Source organism: Lepus europaeus, chromosome 12 (genome assembly GCF_033115175.1).
Source record: "Lepus europaeus isolate LE1 chromosome 12, mLepTim1.pri, whole genome shotgun sequence".
Classification (NCBI taxonomy): Eukaryota; Metazoa; Chordata; class Mammalia; order Lagomorpha; family Leporidae; genus Lepus; species Lepus europaeus.
The window spans coordinates 77,888,961-77,910,229 of record NC_084838.1 but is presented as its reverse complement, the minus strand read 5'-3'; the positions used below and the strand labels follow the sequence as shown (position 1 = coordinate 77,910,229).

The 21,269-nt window shown below is 39.5% G+C and overlaps 1 protein-coding gene across 4 annotated transcripts in view; it reads left to right on the top strand.

The window, feature by feature from the left end:
- The window catches only part of TRPM3 (transient receptor potential cation channel subfamily M member 3), a 948,117-nt gene that overhangs the window by 665,657 nt on the left and 261,191 nt on the right, over nucleotides 1–21,269 (top strand). For all 4 annotated transcript variants that reach the window (XM_062207082.1, XM_062207079.1, XM_062207080.1 and 1 more), the window contains exons 4-5: nucleotides 6,391–6,604; nucleotides 8,296–8,420. In XM_062207082.1, coding sequence (XP_062063066.1) covers nucleotides 6,391–6,604; nucleotides 8,296–8,420 — 339 coding nt within the window. The remainder of the gene's footprint in view (nucleotides 1–6,390; nucleotides 6,605–8,295; nucleotides 8,421–21,269) is intronic.

Genomic DNA, 21,269 nt, shown 5'->3' with positions numbered 1-21,269 from the left:
TCTGCCTGGTCTATCGGGTATATTTCCCCACATTAAGCTTTGCATCCTAATTTTTACTGCTGAAAAGAAACAAACAAGTGAGTTTTAGTTTTCAAAGTCTTCTGCCTCACACACACACACACACACACACAAAGGTGGGGGGAGAGAAATCCCTCTAGTTTTCTATTATACACTCGCAGAATTTTGCTTCTGTTTGTTATTCTTAAGAAAATAATCCTGGATGCACTGACCTCCAAAACATAGATCAAAGACCACAATTTCTGTTAGAGCTAGCCTCTATTTTATACAGAACATCCTTGAAATGCTATTCCAAATGCTGTAAGTGTATCATAAGGGCTTCCTGCTGCCTCGTGGGGCAATAATGATAGGAAAGAAAAAGGGTAGCTAATTCTAGACGTGATAACTTACTTAAGTTCAATTTATCTCTTGAAATCATAAGTTGATTCACCATGGTGCATGAGTGAAGGGAGGGTTGGGCAGCCTAGGGCAGGTATTTTCAAAAACACCTGCACCAATTGCTCCCCAGGTAACTCCCAGTTCAGAAGCAAAGGGCCACTGTGAAAAGTATACCAGTTAGAGAATTAGAGGCAAGCTACTTGGAGTCATGTATAAGAGGAATGCAACCTTTATTCAAAAAAACAAAACAAAACAAAAACAAAAACAAAAAACCTTACTGTTTTTTTTTTCTGCCATATCAGTATAACAGTGACCTGCAAGACTGTCTGGATCACCCCCACTTAACAGGAGAGGATGCTCAAGTTGGCCAAATGACTATCAATGCCAATGGGAAGCTACCCATGTCTGAGTAATTTCTAAATAGGAGAGACTCATCAAAGTATTTCCCGTGTGACAAAATTTAGGAAGATTTCTTGTTATTTGCAAAATGACCCCTTAGCAATCAGTAGACTCTTAAGTGGGCAGTCAAAATTGTGTGTCTTAACAACCAAAGTAACTCCTACTTTCAAATCACATTGGCCATTTAACAGGAATTGATTAATTGCTCTGGGAACAACCTTTTAAAAGTGTGAAGCTGCTGATTTGGCACATGAGTTAACTGCTATATTATAAGGACTTGGAGAGCTGGCTGAAAATCTGATATTTACAGGAATAAGAGTATAGATTTAAAATTGAAATCTTCCAATATTCTCAATGTTGCTTTATCCCTTGATTCTACTAATTTTCTTAACCCCCGAATCACTGACTTGAGTTGCTCAACAATATCAACTGGAAAAAAAAAAGCTAATTCATTTAAATATTTTATCTTGCCTTTTATTTTCTAAGAGAAGGATACAATAAATCACAACAGGCAACATCCAAGGGCCAGAGCCTCCAAGTATTTGTGTTATTTGCCCGCTTCCAGATAAGTTCAGTTAATCATATGTTCCTTTGTGTAAGAATTAGTCCTGGTCAAAAGAGCTCCCGCATCAGTTACTGAACATTCATATTTGTTGTGGCCTGATTCTATCAGTGTTTACTCAATCTTTTTATTTTTTTAAATGTTGATGTAAAATATTAAGGGTGCTTTCTCGCCTTTGGCCCAATAGCAAGTTCAACATACACTGTCTTAGTCTGTTTTGCGTTATAACAGAATAGCCAAGACAGGATGATTTCTCAAGGACAGAGATTTAGTTCTTAACAGTTTGGGAGTCTGGGGAATCCAAGGTTGAGGTGAGCAGCACTTGGCAAGGGTTCATCCCATGACAGAAGGCAGGAGAGTGGATGTGTGCATGACACAGAGAAGGGAAGGAGGCCAAACACGTTTCTAATGAACTCACATGATCAACAAATAGATGCCTTTTGGTTCTTAGTGTTACATTTATAAGGATGTTTTCAAAACATTCATGGAAAGTGCGCATTATGAAAAAAATCATAGATTTCAAAATATTTTATACTAAAATTCCCTTATTTTTAATGTTTTATAAATGTTTTATAAACTTAGTTTCATTTTATTTGAAATGTAGAGTGACAGAGACCTTCTGTGTGCTGGTTCACTCCCCAAATGCCTACAGCAGCTGTGGCTGAGTCAAACTGAAGCCAGGAGCTGGAAACTCCACTGGGTCTCCTGCATGGGTAGCAGGAACCCAAGGACTCGAGCTATCAAGTGCTGTCTCCCAGGATGTGCATTAGTTAGAACCTGCATCAGAAGCAGAGGAGCTAGGACACAAACCAGGAACTCTGATATGGAACGGGGGCACCTGAACAGTGTCCTAACTGCCATTCCAAATGCCCATCCCTAAACTTATTTTTTAAATCCATTTCCATGAACTTTTTGAAGTCCCTTCATATGCATACATTTAGATGCCCCAAAGTGAGTTATTTCCCAAGAGAGACTTATTCCTAAAAAAGGCATTTAGATTATTACCAATTAGTATAAATAATTGCACTCTGAGATGTCACCTAGCTAATTATACATGCTGAAATAATTACAAAATACAAATATATTTTTGTGCAAAATACAAGGATAGAATCACAAAATGATTTGATATGAACTGTCACCTCCCTTCACACTATATTACTATAAGCACATCTGTTCCTAGGTGCTAATATGGTTTCAAATCTCACATTATTTATCTACATAAATTAAATGTGCAGGTGGTAAGGCTGTGGGGTCATGACGCCATTTCAAAGGTCACAATTACAACTCTTCTTCTGTTAAAAAACATTACACTGTTTTCCTGTATAAGGGATCTTTGGGAAATTCATGGAAAATGCGTATCATGAAAAAAACTATGCATGCATTTCAAAAGTTTTTTGTACCAAAATAAATATCTTTTAATTCCAATTTTCCACAAACTTTTAAAAGTACTCTGCTGTATGTTCTATGATTACTGAAATGACATCTATACAAGCCTTTAGAAATCTTAGGAACTACTCTGTAGTCTAGCAAGGGACGAATAATCTTAGGGGTACCTTAGATGTTTTCTATATTTAAGAAAACTGTAATTAGAGATCTCAGAAGAATATGGGTTCTTATTAGATTGCTTTTTAAAGGAATAAGATGTGATACACTGAAGGTGGTAATTCAAAAATCAATTTCTTAGCATTTCTAACACTAAGCATTCTCAATTTGTATAGTTTGGAAGCCTTGTAAGTCCCGGTTGTGGTTTATTTTGCTAAATATCCCTTTCTAAAATTAGCCAAAATGATGTAAATTCAGCTCATCAGTGCCACCAGATTTTAACTATTCCCATAGCATAGATTCAGTAGATAGGAACATTTTATTCTTTCTATTTTTGTAAGCCACATTATTGAGGTATGATTAACAAACAAAAGACTATACATGGTTAATATGTACAACATAAGGAAACTTATTTGGTGATAAAATACACCTGTGAAACCATTACTACACTCAAGGCCATAAACATATCCATCAGTCTGAAAAGTTTCCACTTGCATCTTATTTTATGTATTTTTCCTTATTGTTGTATCTTATCCCATTCATTGTATAGATTTTTTTTCTTATGAAGAGTCACTCAATGGAGATTTTTAAAAAGTCTTTATTTAACAAACACTTGGATACCACAGTCCCTTCTTTTACCTCCCGGGCTGCTTGCACGGCACTTAAAGTATATTGCTGCAAATTTCTCGTGATCCATGTGTGCAAGTTCTCTTTCTGAATGAGAGTTTCTGCATGAAACATGCTATTTTTTCTTCTTGGATTGTGAAGTCAAAAATCTGATCATGTGTTCAGTAACCTTGCTAGCATCTACTGATTCCCTTCTGGAATCACTTTTGGTAAGGAGCTCAGGTCAATATAAAGCTGGCTGGATTAGAGTCCAGCACTTGGATTTCTGATATATACATATAGCAAATTTAGCTCCTTGGTATTCCTTAATGATGCAGTTTATCAAACTGATTTAGTATTTTCTGTTTTTGTCTCATATTTCTGCTAAATATATTTCAAATACACATTAAAAAAAAAATGGGCATGGGATTTTGGAGGTTTTGCAACAGTGATTTCCCAGTCCCAGAAACAGCAATAAATTGTTATCTCTTGGATAATTTTATTTATTTTAATAGGAAAAAGTTTCATTACAGGCAGTTCTGGTTTTTTTGAGGTTATGCTACAGCAACATCAATACTAAACAAATTCCAAACTTAAAACCTTTCTCCTCTCTCCCACATAAGACTTCCAATGTTATGAATGATTATTTACTAAAGTAAGCTAGAATTTGGACTTACCAGGCTTCATGACTATTTGTAATTTATTGCTCTGTTTTCTAATGCTTTAATTCTATCCTGCCATAGAGTAGGCATAGTTCTTATATTATTTCACCAATGCTTTGTTAGATTTACTATATAGTTGCTAATACGTCCGAGTTCACCACAATCTAATAACATCAATTTTAGATAAATTCTGCTTGATTTTATATATATATATATATATATATACACACACACACACATACATACATGTACTTTAACATTTCCTCAGTGAGGTCTGCATGAGATAAAAACTTTTTGTAGTCAGTGTCTATAATTTTCTTTTTTAAAAAAGATTTGAAGGGCAGAGTTACAGACAGATGTCAACTGACTGACAATTGGTACATTGAAGTCCCTGACTTCCGGCAGCAAGTGCCACTGAGAAACAAGCCTTCAGTCCCTATTTCTTTGTAGGTGATGTGTCTTCCCTCTCCCTTTGTAGTTATCTGTGATGTGTCTATGAACAGTTAATTTATCTTGCTTAGGATCCACTGAAAGTCTGGATCTGAGAATTAGTATCTTTCGATAATTCCAAGAAATACCTAATATCTCTAAGTATTTCTTCTTTCCCATTATCTCTTTTATTTCTATCCAGAATTTGATCGTATCCTCCAAAGTTCATCATTTTCCTTTCATGTTTTCAACTCTTTCTAGTGTGTAGTATATTTATCTTCTGGACTAATTGTTTCATTTATCCACTATAATTTTAACTATTACATTTTAATTACCAGAGGTTCTATTTGATTCTTTCTCATATGTATATGGTCATTCCTTATTGTTTCTTATTCCTTACATATTCAACCATCTCATTTAACATATTAAATATAGCTATTTTATATTCTGTATCTGCTCATTTCATTACCTTTGAGGATCTTATTCTGTTGTCTGTTTCTGTTGGTTCTCATTCATGTAGATTTTTTTCCTTGTGTAACTTGTGATTTTATGTTTTTACTCTGAAATACTCATTTCCCTCATGAGAATTACCTCCTATCCGGATTGATGACATTCTTTACAGAGGATCTGTGTTTTGTTGCTACCAGTTACCTGGAGGTATTATCCAGCCAGGTCCATTTTACATTAAATACTCTGCTTGGCATTTTTCAAACCACCCTAGAATGAGTGTGGACCAAAGCCTGCTTGAGGGTCTGCTTCTGTTTAAACATAATCATAGTGGGAGGTTGAGGTAGACAAGTTTCCTTGCTGTCTTCTCAACCTCACTTATTTTTTCTTCTACACTTTGCGGTAGAGCCTGTGGAAGTACCTCAGCCTTATGTAGGGTCTGCTACTAAACTCCCATAAAGCCATTAAATTCTTTGTTCAACACCTTCCAGGGTTTAGAGGAGACTTCAGTGTCAAAGCCTAATATCCTAGGGTTCCAATTTCTACTTTGTTTAGGAGCCTGAATATTCCTTTTCCTCAATGCAGCTCAGCAGCATATGGCAAAAGACTTTGTGTATTTGCCTAGTAGTTATCAGCAAGAAATAGAAGGCTCAGTGTAATTAAATGGAGACATAAATGAGTGTCTATGTATATGCTTATATAGATGTTTATCATTGTATGTTTTTATAGCATATATAATTTCCAGTTGCATCCAGTAAAATCTTGATACCTGCCATACATTTCAATTTTGCAACCATTCTACAAAATAATTGACATTCTTTTGTCATTTGTCTTTTTAAAAGATAAAACATTTGGTATGCAGTTATTACAGATTTAAATAATTATAATCCCCTACTGCCTTATTTTAAAATTCTGATGACATTATGTAGAATTGGAAAATCTTTGACAATCTCTCAAAATAATAGGGTCCAAGGAACAGTTGTTTCTGTATCTGATTGATACAAAGGGTTTCTTATACTAGAAATAGTAAAAAACATTTGAGCAGTTGTACATATATAAATAGTGGCAAATTATAAACACAATTTCTTTTGTGCAAATAACTGCATAAACTACATTTTGGAAAATTCAGGTTTGTAGTAATTCAGAATTTCAGGAATACCTTTAAAAAGCATGCATCCCTTTGTTTCATGAAGCCTCTTTGGGTTAAGGAAATGAACACTCCTTTGAAAGTCTCTGATTCCATATGATATTGTCTCCAAGTATTGGCACCTGTAATAGCAGCCAGTGAGAGGAGCAGCCTCAGGCAGTTCTGCCCATCTCCCTAACTGAAGGCCTTTCTTCTCCTAGTATGTGCGAGTATCTTTTGATACAAAACCTGATCTCCTCCTACACCTGATGACCAAGGAATGGCAACTGGAGCTTCCCAAGCTTCTCATCTCTGTCCATGGGGGCCTGCAGAACTTTGAACTCCAGCCAAAGCTCAAGCAAGTCTTTGGAAAAGGGCTCATCAAAGCAGCCATGACAACAGGCGCATGGATATTCACTGGAGGGGTAAACACAGGTAATTGGAAGTGGGATGGAGAGAGACAAATCATCATGTGGTTCCCCTACCTCATTCCCTACCTGTGTGTATCAGCACTCACTGGTGTCTTCCTCTTGGGCCTAACATTGATTCTCTCTCCTTTTTGTACCTAAGTAGCAACTGTATAGTCAAGTGTCAACCTGGAAGAATTACTGACATAGAAGGAAGCAGGCTGGGATATTTAATGGTTGACAACACTGAATTTATAAACATGGCTAATGGAATTTCAGAGTATTCTTAATAGCTCAGATTTCCACATGAGCATCCCATAATTTTTAAGGAATAATTTTTGTTTTAAATCAGAAGCTCTGCCTCTGTCCTTCAAGTGGGTTCAAGATTGGTGCCAAATAGCTTTAATTTTAGTTAAATGCCATTTCCATCTGGAACACAAATTGTGATGGCAAAGCCTAGAATATGATGTGTTTATTATTTAAATATGTCATTAAATCATCTCTGCACCAATAGAATACACTCACCACTCTGAATTCCAAACTGCTTTTCCTGCTGCCAAATGAGTCTATATGGTGGTGTAGGCACACTGTCACATCATTTCCTCCTGGCCCACTTACAGCTAAGTACTTATCTATAGAACATGATTAATCTGCAGCATGTAATGGAATGGATTCCTGTATTTTCTTTTTGCCCTATTTCCCCAGACTGAGTCAGAAGTGCTATTGGACGTGCTCAAGTAGTGTTGCAGCTGTAAGTTAATGCAAAGTTTTCACAAGGCTCAGTCTGGACATGTAGACACATGGGGAGCTAGTGGGACACAGTGAACCTGTGGACCAAGCAGCACTCCATAACACATTATCTCAGTATTGTTTATTTGTTTCTTGTTTGGGTGAGGTTTAAGTGAGAACTGCACTGAGCATTCTCCTAAATACCTAGAATCTGGAAGCATTCAGCACACAACTACATAGATGAATTTCAGCAGCGAAGTCTGCAGCCTGCTCGTGCTGAGCACTGTTAGGTAAAAGCCTGCCTCCTCCTGTAACTGATATGATCTTACAATGATCTGCTCGGTCAGCTCTATTCTGTTTATCCTCTAGCAATCAAATATCTAGGAAGCAAATTTATTTCTATGACTCTTCAGGTTTGGGCTCCAAGTTCTCTTGTCAGAGAGGAAATAGGCATCACTTACCTGTAATTGTTTATTTAGTCCTTTGCTTTCCTGTCACACAGAGACAAACACAAGGGGTTCTACAAGTTCAAAAGAAATTCTAACCCATTTTCTTAGAACTCAGAACTTTATTGTTTTGATTTGTTGATAATCAGTTGAGGTGAGAGTTTATAGGAGGGTACTTCAGGAAGTTAGTGTAAAATTGAAATTAAAAGATACATTTTGATGCAAAAGTATTTTGAGGTCCATCCATAGTTGTCTTGTAATGAAAGTACTGTTTTCAAATTGATAATGGAAAAAGATTCTCTGAGTTTAAGGAGTTTTATTTATTCTCTATAGACATTGGATGGTTTTCTTCATACAAATTAGATAAAATGCATGCTAGTGTTCAATCTGGCCTTAAATACATGTAGTTTTTAGAGAAATTTGTCAAAATTTGATATCCTATGCATTTTAATCTTGGGAGAAACAGTTATCATAGTTTCCTCTAGAACCCTGGGAAGGTGACTTCTTTTAAAAACAAGACGACTGTATCTGTCCTTGCTCTTAGGGGTCATCCGTCACGTTGGAGATGCCTTGAAGGACCATGCGTCTAAGTCAAGAGGGAAGATTTGCACCATAGGCATCGCGCCCTGGGGAATCGTGGAGAACCAGGAGGACCTGATTGGAAGAGATGTAAGTCCTGGGGGCTGCTGCCCCTTCCCATGAATACTCCTAGAATGGACAGCTCTACAGAGGAGTAAAAATCAACTTTTCAAGATGACATGTTACAGAACTCGTTTAGTCCCCACCTCCCCAAAAATGAAGCTGATGTTAGGGATGGTTTATTGAGTGACTACTAATTTTCAAAAATCTGTATAAAAATCCATTTCCACTCTTACTACCATCTCTCTGCTTGAGTATTTACCCATGCAGCAAGTGCCGTTAACACGTTTATGTTAAGACTAATTAGCTGGCCCCGGGGCTCAACAGGCTAATCCTCCGCCTAGCGCCGCCGGCACACCAGGTTCTAGTCCCGGTCGGGGTGCTGGATTCTGTCCCGCTTGCCCCTCTTCCAGGCCAGCTCTCTGCTGTGGCCAGGGAGTGCAGTGGGGGATGGCCCAAGTGCTTGGACCCTGCACCCCATGGGAGACCAGGAGAAGCACCTGGCTCCTGGCTTCGGATCAGCGCAGTGCACCGGCTGCGGCGGCCATTGGAGGGTGAACCAACGGCAAAGGAAGACCTTTCTCTCTGTCTCTCTCCCACTGTCCACTCTGCCTGTCAAAAAAAAAAAAAAAAGACTAATTAACCCCAGGTAACATGGCAACATGAACTCCTAGATCCCCAGTGTCCTTCAAGTAGCTCAGGAGAGAAAGCTACAGAGATTCTTCCCATTTACTTTTTACTAAATGCAGGGGTGAGAAGAGGTCTAGTTGATTCTTTGTTTCCCACTCGGAAGTGACTCAAAAGCCCTTGGACAAGTGGCAAGAAGCATCCACATCAAGGCTTTCAAATTACATGCAGAAATTTCCTATTTATCTATAATGAATGAGATATCACTTTATAATTTACTCTAACTAAAGTTTATTGCCTGTTTTCTATTATACACAAAATGACTGTCTCAAGCAGCAATTCCCAAAGGGTTATGGAGACAGAACTGACTGGAAAAGTAAGTGCTACCAATTTTTTAAGAATGTCTGGGACTAACGTTTCATGGAGTATCCTTAGAGTACTATGGGCCCCGGATTCCAAACTGGTTGTTAATGTACGTTGATTGTAAACTAGAACAAATGCATTTCTAAAACAATTTGAATGTACTAAGGTGCCCTCAATACCAAAAGCATTTGGTAGTCCAGTTTATTAATGCACAAATTAATTATTTAAAATATTATCATTCATGAGTCATTTTGAAATTCATAGCTTTATGACCACTAATGTAAACCTCAGTTGTTACTCAATTTGGAGAGACAGACTGGTTTGGAACATTCTCATGCTGATGTACGATGAGCAAGTCACTGCTGAGTATAAGGAAATAAGGACCTCAGTTGACCAATCAGTCGCAAAGAGTTCTGGTCCACGATGTTTGGTGCTGTTGTGTTTGTTCAACTTGTAAATCTTATATGACTAGAGCAGTGTTCTGGTACATTTCCTTGTCTTGCTGGGCTGGGAAAACTAATCCTGATTCTTTTTCCTCCTATTATGTCTTACCAGTTGTATACAAATAGAAACTTACTTACGCCAATCAGATTCTATTTCCCAAAAGTGCTCTTGATCCCTGCTCCTAGAAACGTGCCAAAAGCAAAGCCATGTCTCTCAAAGACCCACTTAAACAGCAGAGAGGCCACTGTGAGCAGGAAATGAAAACAGGAAAGCAATTGTATTTTAATTTTTCATTAGGTTTCTGCTGAGGGGAGACTGAGTGCTCTGGTACCTTCTTCCTCCAAATTTGGGGAAGTAGAATAGGCACAGGATTTCTCAGGCTCATGACAGAGTATACTTTATTATGCTAACAGAGATAAAACATAAGAGTATGTTTTCCAAGTTGTAAATCAGAGTAAAGGTGCTGTTCTTGGTATATAGATTAATGATGTAATATGTTAACAAAAAGTCACTGGAGAAAATTTCCTTAAAAATGGTCAAATTAGAAATGTCCAGCAAGCTTCTTACGTACTTATAAAATTTTCATAGCTACTTTCCTATAGTACCTTTTATCCTTTTTCTTCCATTTCCTATAATCAAACTCACATTCTACCACTACAAATTTCCATCAAAAAGAGAGAGGAGTTACATTCTTGGTCAAGTCTGTATATTCCAGAGTAATATTAAATTCCTACAAAATATATTTCAAGGGAAATCTAGAAAATATATTCAAAATAGATAAAAGAAATTCTCCATTTCTTATGCCTGATATTTTAATGTAGTAGATTTATTTCCAAACAGATGGAAAATATAGATCATTTTATATATGTGGGGCTGAATCTCAAATGAGCACATTTATAAGCTGAAATTATTTTATTAACTGATAAAAAGTAGTAGATGCAGCAATTGCTTTTGTTCTTAGAATTTATATACCATCATAAGAACCCTATAAAGGTGAATGCTAGCCTGGAATAGGAAAAATTAACTTGCCCTTGAGTCTTCTAGATAATCTGAGCCATTCTCCTCCCTTCAAGTCTTATCTTCTAGATGAACTTTCATCATGTTCAAAATTGAAGTTAGAATTCCAAACTTAGAAGATGCCCAATGGTTTGGTCTTGATGAAATTAATCCTGGAGGGAAAACATGTATTATGGAGAATACACAGTAACTCTTACCCACTATACAGCTTTATCTCTAATCATCACACTATGGTAACTATTATGTGGGCATGTGTAGCCAAGCACTTGAAAGTGAAGCTCAAAGAGGGAGGTGCTGGTGAGGGGCAAACTAGTGTGGAATGGGAACAGACCTTTCTCTAAACGCTTTCAACGTTGCATGACATACTGAGTGACAGAACTCACCTGCATGCTTTAACTTTAAACACTTTCCACTCTGTTTAATCAAACCTCTCTTGTCTCAGTTGATAGGTCAAAGTCATAGGATTTGGTGAGGATTAATGGCATTATCACGAGAATGGGATCCTTAGGAAGGATGAGTTTGGCTCCCCTCTTGCCCTCTCTTTGCCTTTACACGAGACCCTCAGCAGATGTAGCGACACAATCTGGGACTTCACAGCCTCCGGAACCTTGAGCCAAATGCATTTCTGTTGATTATAGATTACCCAACCTGTGGTGTTCTGTTACGGCAGCACAACGTGGGTAAAGGCAAGTATTTAGATGATAACTGTTGTTGGTTCTGCCACTTAGAACTGAACACATATTCTCTTTTAGTTACTGAGGTTGACTCTACCTCGTTGCTTTCTTGATATTATTCCTTATACTCCTTTGCTCTCTTAAAATGAATAAGCCTTTGCTTTGAGAAAATTTAGCTCAAGGCTTTGGTCCAGCTGCTATAACAAAATACCATAGACAAAGGGACCGGTAAATTCTTCACAGTACAGCAATTCCACTGTGCCATCACATGGTGAAAAGGGCAAGGGATTCCTCCCTGGGTCCCTTTTGTAACAACACGAATCCATCGCATCAGGGCTCTGCCCTCACAAGCTCATCATCTACTTCCTAATACCACTACTTTGAGGGGTCAGGATTGCAGTAGATGAAAACTGGAGTGACACAAACATTCAGTCCATTATGCTAACTTAAAAACTTCTCCAAAATAGGAGTTGGATTCTTTTCCTTTTTTCTTGGGAGTCACCACCCCAGTACTCACCAGAGCCCAGGGAAAACATGCCAACCATCACAGAACACATGAAGGAAGCAAAAGTGTACTTAGCATTAACAGGCACATTGATGTAACCCGTTAAGCCTGTGAGATCTGACATCTTCATCTCTAAATGGATGATAAAAGCACATGCTCTATATTCATATAACTTCTATAAGCATAAGCTTAATAGTAAGTATCATTTATTGAGCTATTATTGTAGCGTGCTCTACACAATTGTATATATTAACTTTATGATTTGGGTATTATACTCCTTTTATAGTAAACTAATCAAGGATTAGAATGAAGATACAACTACCTCCAAAGCCCATTCTCTTAATTATTAGTATGTCCAAAGATAGTACCATTAAATATTATCTTTTTGTTGTTGAGATATTGGCAAATAACTTATGCCTGTAAATTGAACTCCAAAACAGACTCAATGAATGACCAGAGCCCTTTTCTTTTTCCCCTAGACAATTCTGGACTGGACAGATCATTATGAAAGTATCACCAGTGTACTGTCAAGAAGGAAGTCCAAATGAATTAGAATTTTCATATGACATATTTTAAATTAAGTTCCTTACTTTAGAAAACAATTTGACCAGAATTGTTTCGGGTAATTGAACAATTTCTACAGCCCTTATCATTTATCTTTTCCCAGATCTAGATTAACAAGACACATGCCAAATTAAAATCTAGACCTAATCACAAGAAAAAGCACTTTTCACTTTAGGTAGATTTCCTACACATCATCTCATGTGGTTATTAAATTATCTTTCCATGCAGTGATATAAATTAGAAAAAGTAGGAAATATTTCCAAGTTTTGCAATATTTGAAAGTGCTCTTTTGAGGCCATCTTCATGTTTCAAGCCAAAAAACCTCAAGTCCAATAGCCCAATTGGTTGATAATTTCCCTGTAATTATCTCCTCAGTACACTCATCATTTATTTCCAAGGCAAGCCAGCTATGACTTCATATGGTAACCATAGAAAAACTTCCTGACAGCAGTGCTATCATGGGGTTTAGTGGAGTACTAAGACTAGATTACACAAGATACAGCCAGGGGATGTGGGAAGGAAAGGTCAAAGACAAGGAATCTGTCACAATAATGGAGGGGAGAGCCAACACTCCTGACAATACCCAGGATCAGGGCTACTTTGAGGCAGCAGGTCCATTAACTCATGTGGGAAATGCAATTTTGGTGAAGACAATGATGAGTTTGGATTTGGGCATGTTGATTTTGAGGTTCCATTGAGATATCTACACAAGGTTTGGGAGACCAGTGGGTATGTGAAGCAGAAGTTTAGAAGCAAGATATGGCTAAACACTTAGACTTGATAGAGATGGAATTCAAGACAAGTAGCTGGCATTACCACAGGAGAGTAGGTAAAGTGAGAGAAAGAAGGGCCTATCCCTGGATCCTGATGATCCCCAATATTTAGTGGCTGAGAAGATAAAAAGCAGTCTCCAAAGGAAGATTATACTTCAGAAACACAGAGTGAAGGGCAAGGTTAGCTCATGTAAGACCTTGGCAGTGTCTATGCAACTCGTGAAGATGGTTCCGTGCTGATTAGTCTGAGCTCTTTCGGAAAGATGATAAGTAGGTGAGCTTTCTTTTTCGTGGAGGAGGGAGATGGCACACACCCCTCTAGAAGGTTGGCTGTGATAGGGAGAGGAGCAATGGGGAGCCAAAGGGAGCCACAGAGGGTTTTTTTCTTCAAATACTGACAGAAGAGGTAATTGATGAAGTCCTCAGGGCACCAGGAAGTGTTGGAGTCCATAGCTAAGGAGGGAGACCTCCTGTTCCCTTTAGGTTAAGAGGAAAGAATATACAGAAAAAGGATTGGCACCAGGATACTTGAGAAGCTTTAATCTGGAGGTTTGTCATTTTTCACTGATATAAGAATGATAGCTACAGAAATAATAGCAATTTTATAGAGCTTACTCAGTGTTAGCACCCTGCTAAGCTCTCTGACATAGATAAACTAATTTTCACAGTGGTACCCAGAAGTTACATTTAGTATCATTATCCTCTTCCCCTTTTTACTGAAAGACATGAAGTAGCATGCCTGTGTTCCAATGACCAGTAAGAGTTGTTGCTGGCATTTAGAACCTCGGCCACCTAGCACCCAAGACAACATCCTTCCCTGTGCCCCGATGCTGCTACTCAGAGATGGTAACAGCCATCACTGATGGGGGTTCACATGCACATCATTGCACCAGGAAAAGCCTTTCACTTCCTCAATGAGCTAGTTATAATTATTAGTCTCCAGTCCATGGGAGACAGACACAGGCAAGTTTGAATGAGCAGGGGTCAGGTTATCTGACAGATGGAGAGGGAGGGTGTTGAGTCACTGCCCAGTGGAGCAGGAGCCAGAACTCACCAGAGCCTAGGGAAGAAATGCCAGCCACCACAGCAGGTGTGAACGGAGCACAGGTCATTAAGTCCACAGTGCAGAGGGAATGGATATATTCCGAAACCTCAAAGAAGATGAGCATCCATACTTGTATGAGTTAGCCCTTGCTGCATTAGAAAATGGCCTCAACATTTAATGATTTAAATAATGTGCTCTATCTCAGTTTCAGTGAGTCAATGACTGGTGTTGGCTTATCTACATGGTTCTGGCTGGGCGGGGTAGGGGGTTGCTCTGGAAGTTACAGTCAAGAAGTCAGATAGGGCTCCATCAGTGACTACTCACAGGCTGCTCTCCCGTGGACCTTGGCGTTGGTCTTCATAACGTAGCACTGGCTCCAACCTTCACAACCTGGTTTTAGAAGTCACAAACTACCACTCTTTTATTCTACCCCTTTGAATGGAGTCACTGAATCCAACTAGACTAAGGGAAGTGCTTCAAAGAATTTCTAAACATATTTTTAAAATCCCTCACTGTGTTTGGGGACTTCTACAGAGAGTAACCCTGTTCAGAACTCGGGGACCTTCTTTCTTCCACTGCCAGTAGACCCTGCAGCCTCAGGCATGGGCACATGGGGTGAGTTCATTCCTGAGGAAGGCAGGAACTGAGGACTGTGCATCTCTCTCTGCAGTCCACCAGCTCACTGAGGTTCAGATACTGCAGAGATGTGACTGTTCCTCCTTGCCGGTGAATGGGCGTCACACAGCTAAGGTGGCAGGAGCTCAGAGGCAGCATCTGTGACCTTGCTTTACTCCTGCCTCTGCAGCTGTGCTTCTGGAATAGGTAATAACCTCCCAGGGGCCCAACTGGCTCAGGCCTCCCTGGGATCACAAGGGAAGCCGGAGACATTCGTTTCCCTGTTCCATTCTTGGTCCCGCTCTTCCTTCATCTCAGACACAAAGGTCACTCCCCTGTCCTCAGAGGTATCCTCTCTTCCCTCCCAAGAATATCTTCCCGCCCCATTTTCTTTCCAAAACACACCCCTACTTTGCTACCTGCTGCTGCCTTTGCTGACCTCTACACACACATTCCTAGTGACTCAGCTGGAAGCCATCCAATCAGCTGTCAAAGGATGTCAGTGCCCAGCTGAGCCATGAGCAGAGGTGTCCCACGGTAACAGCAGTCATAATATCCCCTATAAATGGAAAAGCAGCCTAGGACCTCTGTCTTCCCTCTTCATATCCCTGGCCTCTATAGAAATTTAAGATCTATGTGGGGCAAATGTGGCTAGGAAAACGCATTTCTCTGAGCCCCCATGGTCTTCCCAAATGAGAAATAAGCTTGAAACAGCTTGAGAAATTTTCTATCACAGTCCCTAGCACGTGATCAGTGGACAGTGAATGCTAATATGCTTCCAGCCTAAATTAAAATTGTGGTGTTCTTAGGAGGGAAAGATGACTCATTGCCCCACACATCTCTAACCCTGTTGCCTGCCTGGGATGTGTACATATACAATTCACTAGGTAATGTACTGGGGATCTGTGGGGGTCTTGATGGGCCAGTCTGGTTTTTTATACTGTCTAACTCAACTCTGTGCAGAAAAGGAGTCCCAGGTGACCAGACAGCCTCCTGCATTATAGAAAGTACCACAGAATGGAAGAGACCTCAGGACATGAGGTGACTCTTTTTAGGCTAGTGCAGAATAGTGCCTTTGCAGATAAAGAGCAAATAGACTTTTTAATACAGGAGGCCCAGGTTCAATTTTAGAGGGAAGAAATCTTTAGAAATTATAACCAAGCCTTCTAGTTTCTTTCAAATGATATTTTGAACATGTATTGGGAGATAATACCTAGATGTGTGACGGTGCACCTTTTAATTTTTTTTATTTATTTTTATTTTTTTGACAGGCAGAGTCAGAGAGAGAGACAAAGAGAAAGGTCTTCATTCCTTTGGTTCACCCCACAAATGGCTGCTATGGTCGGCGCGCTGCGCCAATGCGAAGCCAAGAGCCAGGTACTTCCTCATGGTCTCCCATGCAGGTGCAGAGCCCAAGGACCTGGGCTATCCTCCACTGCCTTCCCAGGCCACAGCAGTGAGCTGAACTGGAAGAGAAGCAACCGGGACAGAATTCGGTGCCCCGACGGGGACTAGACCCCAGGGTGCCGGCGCTGCAGGTGGAGGATTAGCCAAGTGAGCCGTGGCACCGGCCGGTGCATCTTCTTTAGCCAGCACAATACTTATCACACACTATATTTGCTTGATGAATGATTTCCAAGACTTGACCAAGGTCACAAATTATTAACTAGGGCAACCAGAGCCAAAAATTCCCTGATTTCCTGCTATGTGTTCCTAGGTGAGACTAGAACATGCATGAAAACAGTGAGGAAAGCTCAGACAGGTGTCTGAGATCAGCCCCAGACCGGGAATGACTGATGTCAGTCATCCAGGGAACATAAATGCTGCCCTCAGGCACTGGCATGTGGTGAAGTTCAGTTTTTCTTCTGTAATGACAATGACCTGACTAATGCCTCATGTAAGAGGACCTTTATCTCTATTTACCCCTAAAAACCCTCACTTCAATTCCCAGGGTCTCTGTTTCAAAGTTAAGGCATACAGAGGCTGAGCCAGCACTAAGTGGTGTCCAACTGATTATGAGTAAAAAATTCTCATTTACTCTTGAGAGGCAAAATATCCTAAGAAGTATGTTGGCCCGTGATGCCCAGAGAGCACGAATAAGCAAGTTTCCCTTCATTCACAGACAGCAGTACTAATCTCTGGAGATTATCTGGAGAGATCTCCATCTCTCGGGGAAACTCACCTGAAACAAAGACCTGTCAGACACCATTCAGCCTCTCTCAGCTCAGGTTTCTTATCTAAATAACAAAACACAAAACATGTATTTGAGTGACTGTCTTCTCATGTCTACTGCATTCTTGGGAGAGAAGGTGATCCTTTCATCATGCAGTGGATGCTAAAGGACATTAAAACTTGATTTCCTGGCCGGCGCTGTGGCTTAACTGGCTAATCCTCCACCTTGCGGCGCCAGCACACCAGGTTCTAGTCCCGGTTGGGGCGCCAGATTCTATCCCGGTTGCCCCTCTTCCAGGCCAGCTCTCTGCTATGGCCCGGGAAGGCAGTGAAGGATGGCCCAAGTCCTTGGGCCCTGCACCCGCATGGGAGACCAGGAGAAGCACCTGGCTCCTGGCTTCGGATCAGCGCGGTGCACCGGCTGTGGCAGCCATTGGAGGGTGAACCAACGGCAAAAAGGAAGACCTTTCTCTCTGTCTCTCTCTCTCACTATCCACTCTGCCTGTCAAAAAAATAAATAAATAAATAAATAAATAATTTTAAAAAACCCTTGATTTCCTTAGGAAACCAAGGCTGAGACATACAACGCAGCAATCCGATGGATCTACAATTAGGAACATATCATACTCATTCTTACTCAATGCACACTCATAGTTGTCCTCTTTTTATGGGTTCTTAAGAATGAAAGTGGCTACATTATCTCCAAAATTCTTCCAGAGAAAAATTCATTTGTATTCATGTTATAAAAAGGCATTTTTTCTATCTGAAAAATATAACAAGCAGAGCAGCAAATCTTTTTTAGATATGTAAATTATAACTGCAACAAGAATAGATTGCTGGTATGTTTATTAAAAGAATAGTAAATGGATTTTCTAGGCAAAATGCATTCCTCTAACATGTTTGAGAAGCTATTTCCAACTTTGCAATTAATCAACAACAGTTCCAGACCATCACTTTCTTAGATGCTTGCAAGAATGTGACAAAAAAGGCATTTCACCTATTTTGCCAACAGATTGCACATAGGTTTTCCTTACATTGAATCGTCTCTTTCATTGATTTGTCATTTCATTTTGATCACTGGCTCACAACTGGAAAATCATCTGATCTTTGGTAAAATTGAACAGAGTGGGAGAAAGAATTCACATTTGTAGAATACCTACGAGGAGCAAGGCATGGTGCCAGGGACTTGGCACATGCAAGGGGCTTCAAACAGATTGTGGAAAATGAAATGAAAAGAGGAAGTGAATTTTCCATTAACTGTTTGAAGCCCCCCTCCTATAATCTCAAGAAATGCCTGTAAGGTAAGTAGTTTCACCATGTCTCTTTCACAGGTTGAAAAAAAAAAGCCTTAGCTTCACACAGTCATTGGCAGAATAGGATTCAAACAGATTTCTATAGTTCACATCTTCAGGATTGTTCCAGGAGTCAACACATCTTCCTCCTATGAGGACTTAAAAATAGATTGGGGCATTTTACTCATTTTTCAAACTTATATATTATTCAGCAAACAAACTCTGCCAAAATACGGCCATGTGTAACTTGCCTTCACATAAGATTAAAAGAGATGGGGATCAGTATTATGGAGAAATTAAAATTCTTGCCATGAACAATTCAGGTTTGCACTATTCCTAAGGACCCATTGAGCTGTTAAACAAGCAACGGCAAAAGTCGGAAAATTGAAGGAGAAAACAGGTAAATAGAAATAGATGACTTAATTTTCTTTTTGTCTCAGATTGTGGTGAACACATCAGCTTCATCCACTCAGAATCAATCTCTCTCTTTCTCCTCTTCTTCGAAACACACACAGAGAGGTTAGTCTGCTGAGTTACTCCCCAAATGCCAGGAGCTGCACACTCACTCCCAGGTCTCCTATGTGGGTGGCAGTAACTTGGTTACTGGAGCCATCTCCACCACCTCTCACAATCTGCATTAGTAGAAAGCTGGAGTCAGGAGCCAGAACCAGGGGTCAGACCTAAGGCTCTGACACGGTACTTGGGGATCCTAATCATTTGAACTGCTAGGCCAAACACTCACAGCCAGAGTTATCTTTACTTCGTCATTCACTTGAAAATACTGTAGGGGTAGGCACTGTGGCATAGTGGGTAAAGCCACGGTCTGTGGCACCGGCATTCCATATGGGCACTGGTTCGAGTCCCAGCTGCTCCACTTCCAATCCAGGCCCCTGCTAGTGCACCTGGGAAAGCAGCAGTATATGGTCCAAGTACTTGCAACCACAGACCCACATGGGAGACCCGGAGGAAGCTCCTGGCTTCAGATGGGCACAGCTCCTCCTATTGCAACCAGTTGGGGAGTAAACCAGCAGGTGGAAAATCTCTCTCTGTAACTCTTTCATCTAAATAAATAACTCTTTACCAAACAAATAATAATAAAATATCACTCATGGCCTTGGGTAAATTCCAAGCATTGAGCACAAATGTCTGAGATTCACTTTCACAGACAGTTTTATCTCTAGAACAGTCACCTTCCCCTGCCTCTCAAAACTGCTCTGGGTCTACCTGGCATCTTACAGGATCTTCTGTTAGAAAAGATAAAACAGTAACTAAAGCATTTTCTTTTGTCTAAAGGCACAATGCAGAAACATTTTAAGAATAAGAAAAAGTCTTTCTGTTAAGCCTCTTCCAATAAAGCATTAATATTTATTAACTTACACTCTACTCTAGAATGAATATTTTAGGATCAAAAACAAGTAGCAGCAAAATGGGAATTTCAACCACAGGAACGCACTCCCAGTGATAAAGAGCTCAGGATGGGGTGAGCAACCACTGTTTTTGATTTCAGAGGATTCTAATTTACCCACCCAGACAAAGGAGTGATTGATTACTGCTTCATGAGATTACTAGAGACAATCAAAAAGTTATGGGCTTCCTTTATCAGTAAGAACCAAGTACAATGAAACTATGAGCTAATGTTCTATTAATGCTACATTAACCAGTAGCACATATATTAATAGAATTGAAGGCCACTTCAAAAGCTCAGAATCATGTACACATTTTAAATTCTCAATGTAGAATAGAATTTTTTTTCAGTTTTGAACAAAAGCATATTTGTCTCAAGTTTGCCTATTCATCCACTCACTGAGTACATTCTATTTGCCAGGCACATAGAAATGTGGGGTTGTGAATCACTACTGAGGTCTAAAAAATGGCTTACATGAGATACTCAGTATTGAAGGTTGCCCTTACTAAATCACTTTGTAATTCCCTTAACAAACTACCCAATCTTATTACAGCTTTTCATGGTGAGTTATTACATGCTGAAAAAGAACAAGAGCATCTAGACTCGATAATTAATGTACACACTGCACAAAAGGCCAAGGAATAAATACTCGGTAGCATTTATTTCTGTCTTGGCAATGTCAGTGATTTAGTATGGTAATAGCTAAACAGAGCCCACATAACAATGGGCCTATTGAATGTTTCCTTTTCATAGTCATGAGTGAAGTTTGTATCTGAATATTATACGAGATTTCCAGCACATCATCTTAGGTTTCCATTGAGTCCAACAAATATGTGAAGGAGTAAGCATAGATTTTGGAATCAGGCATACCTGGGTATGAATTCAGTTTTAATTGTAGTCAACTTTTGGAAAATTTACTCTACCTGCCCATTTCTCAGTTTCTTCATCTACGAAAAGAACATACCATCTACCTTGCAGGATCATTACAAGGAACATAAAGAATGTATATAAAACAACTAGCCCACAATAGGTATTACTTTTCTGTTTTTACCAAAAATCTGAAATTTTTCTATTTTAGGTAGTATAATTGACCATGAAAAAGGTAGATTAAGACAGAGGTAAACACTTAGAGCCTCATCTCATGAGACAGTTACTTTACATTCAAATTAAGTTATGTTCAAATAAGGGGTCTAACCTGAATAATGTTGATTTTAAGTACTGAATGGGGTTGACACAAAAAGTTACATTTCTCCCCTGAATGCCCACTCTCCAGAACTGTGACTGTCCTGCTGTGCCTACTAAAGAATGGACATGGTACAGAAGGAAAGAAAAGCAAAAAACCGAAAGATGAACTTCAAAATGAAAGGGTCATTGGCGTACCAG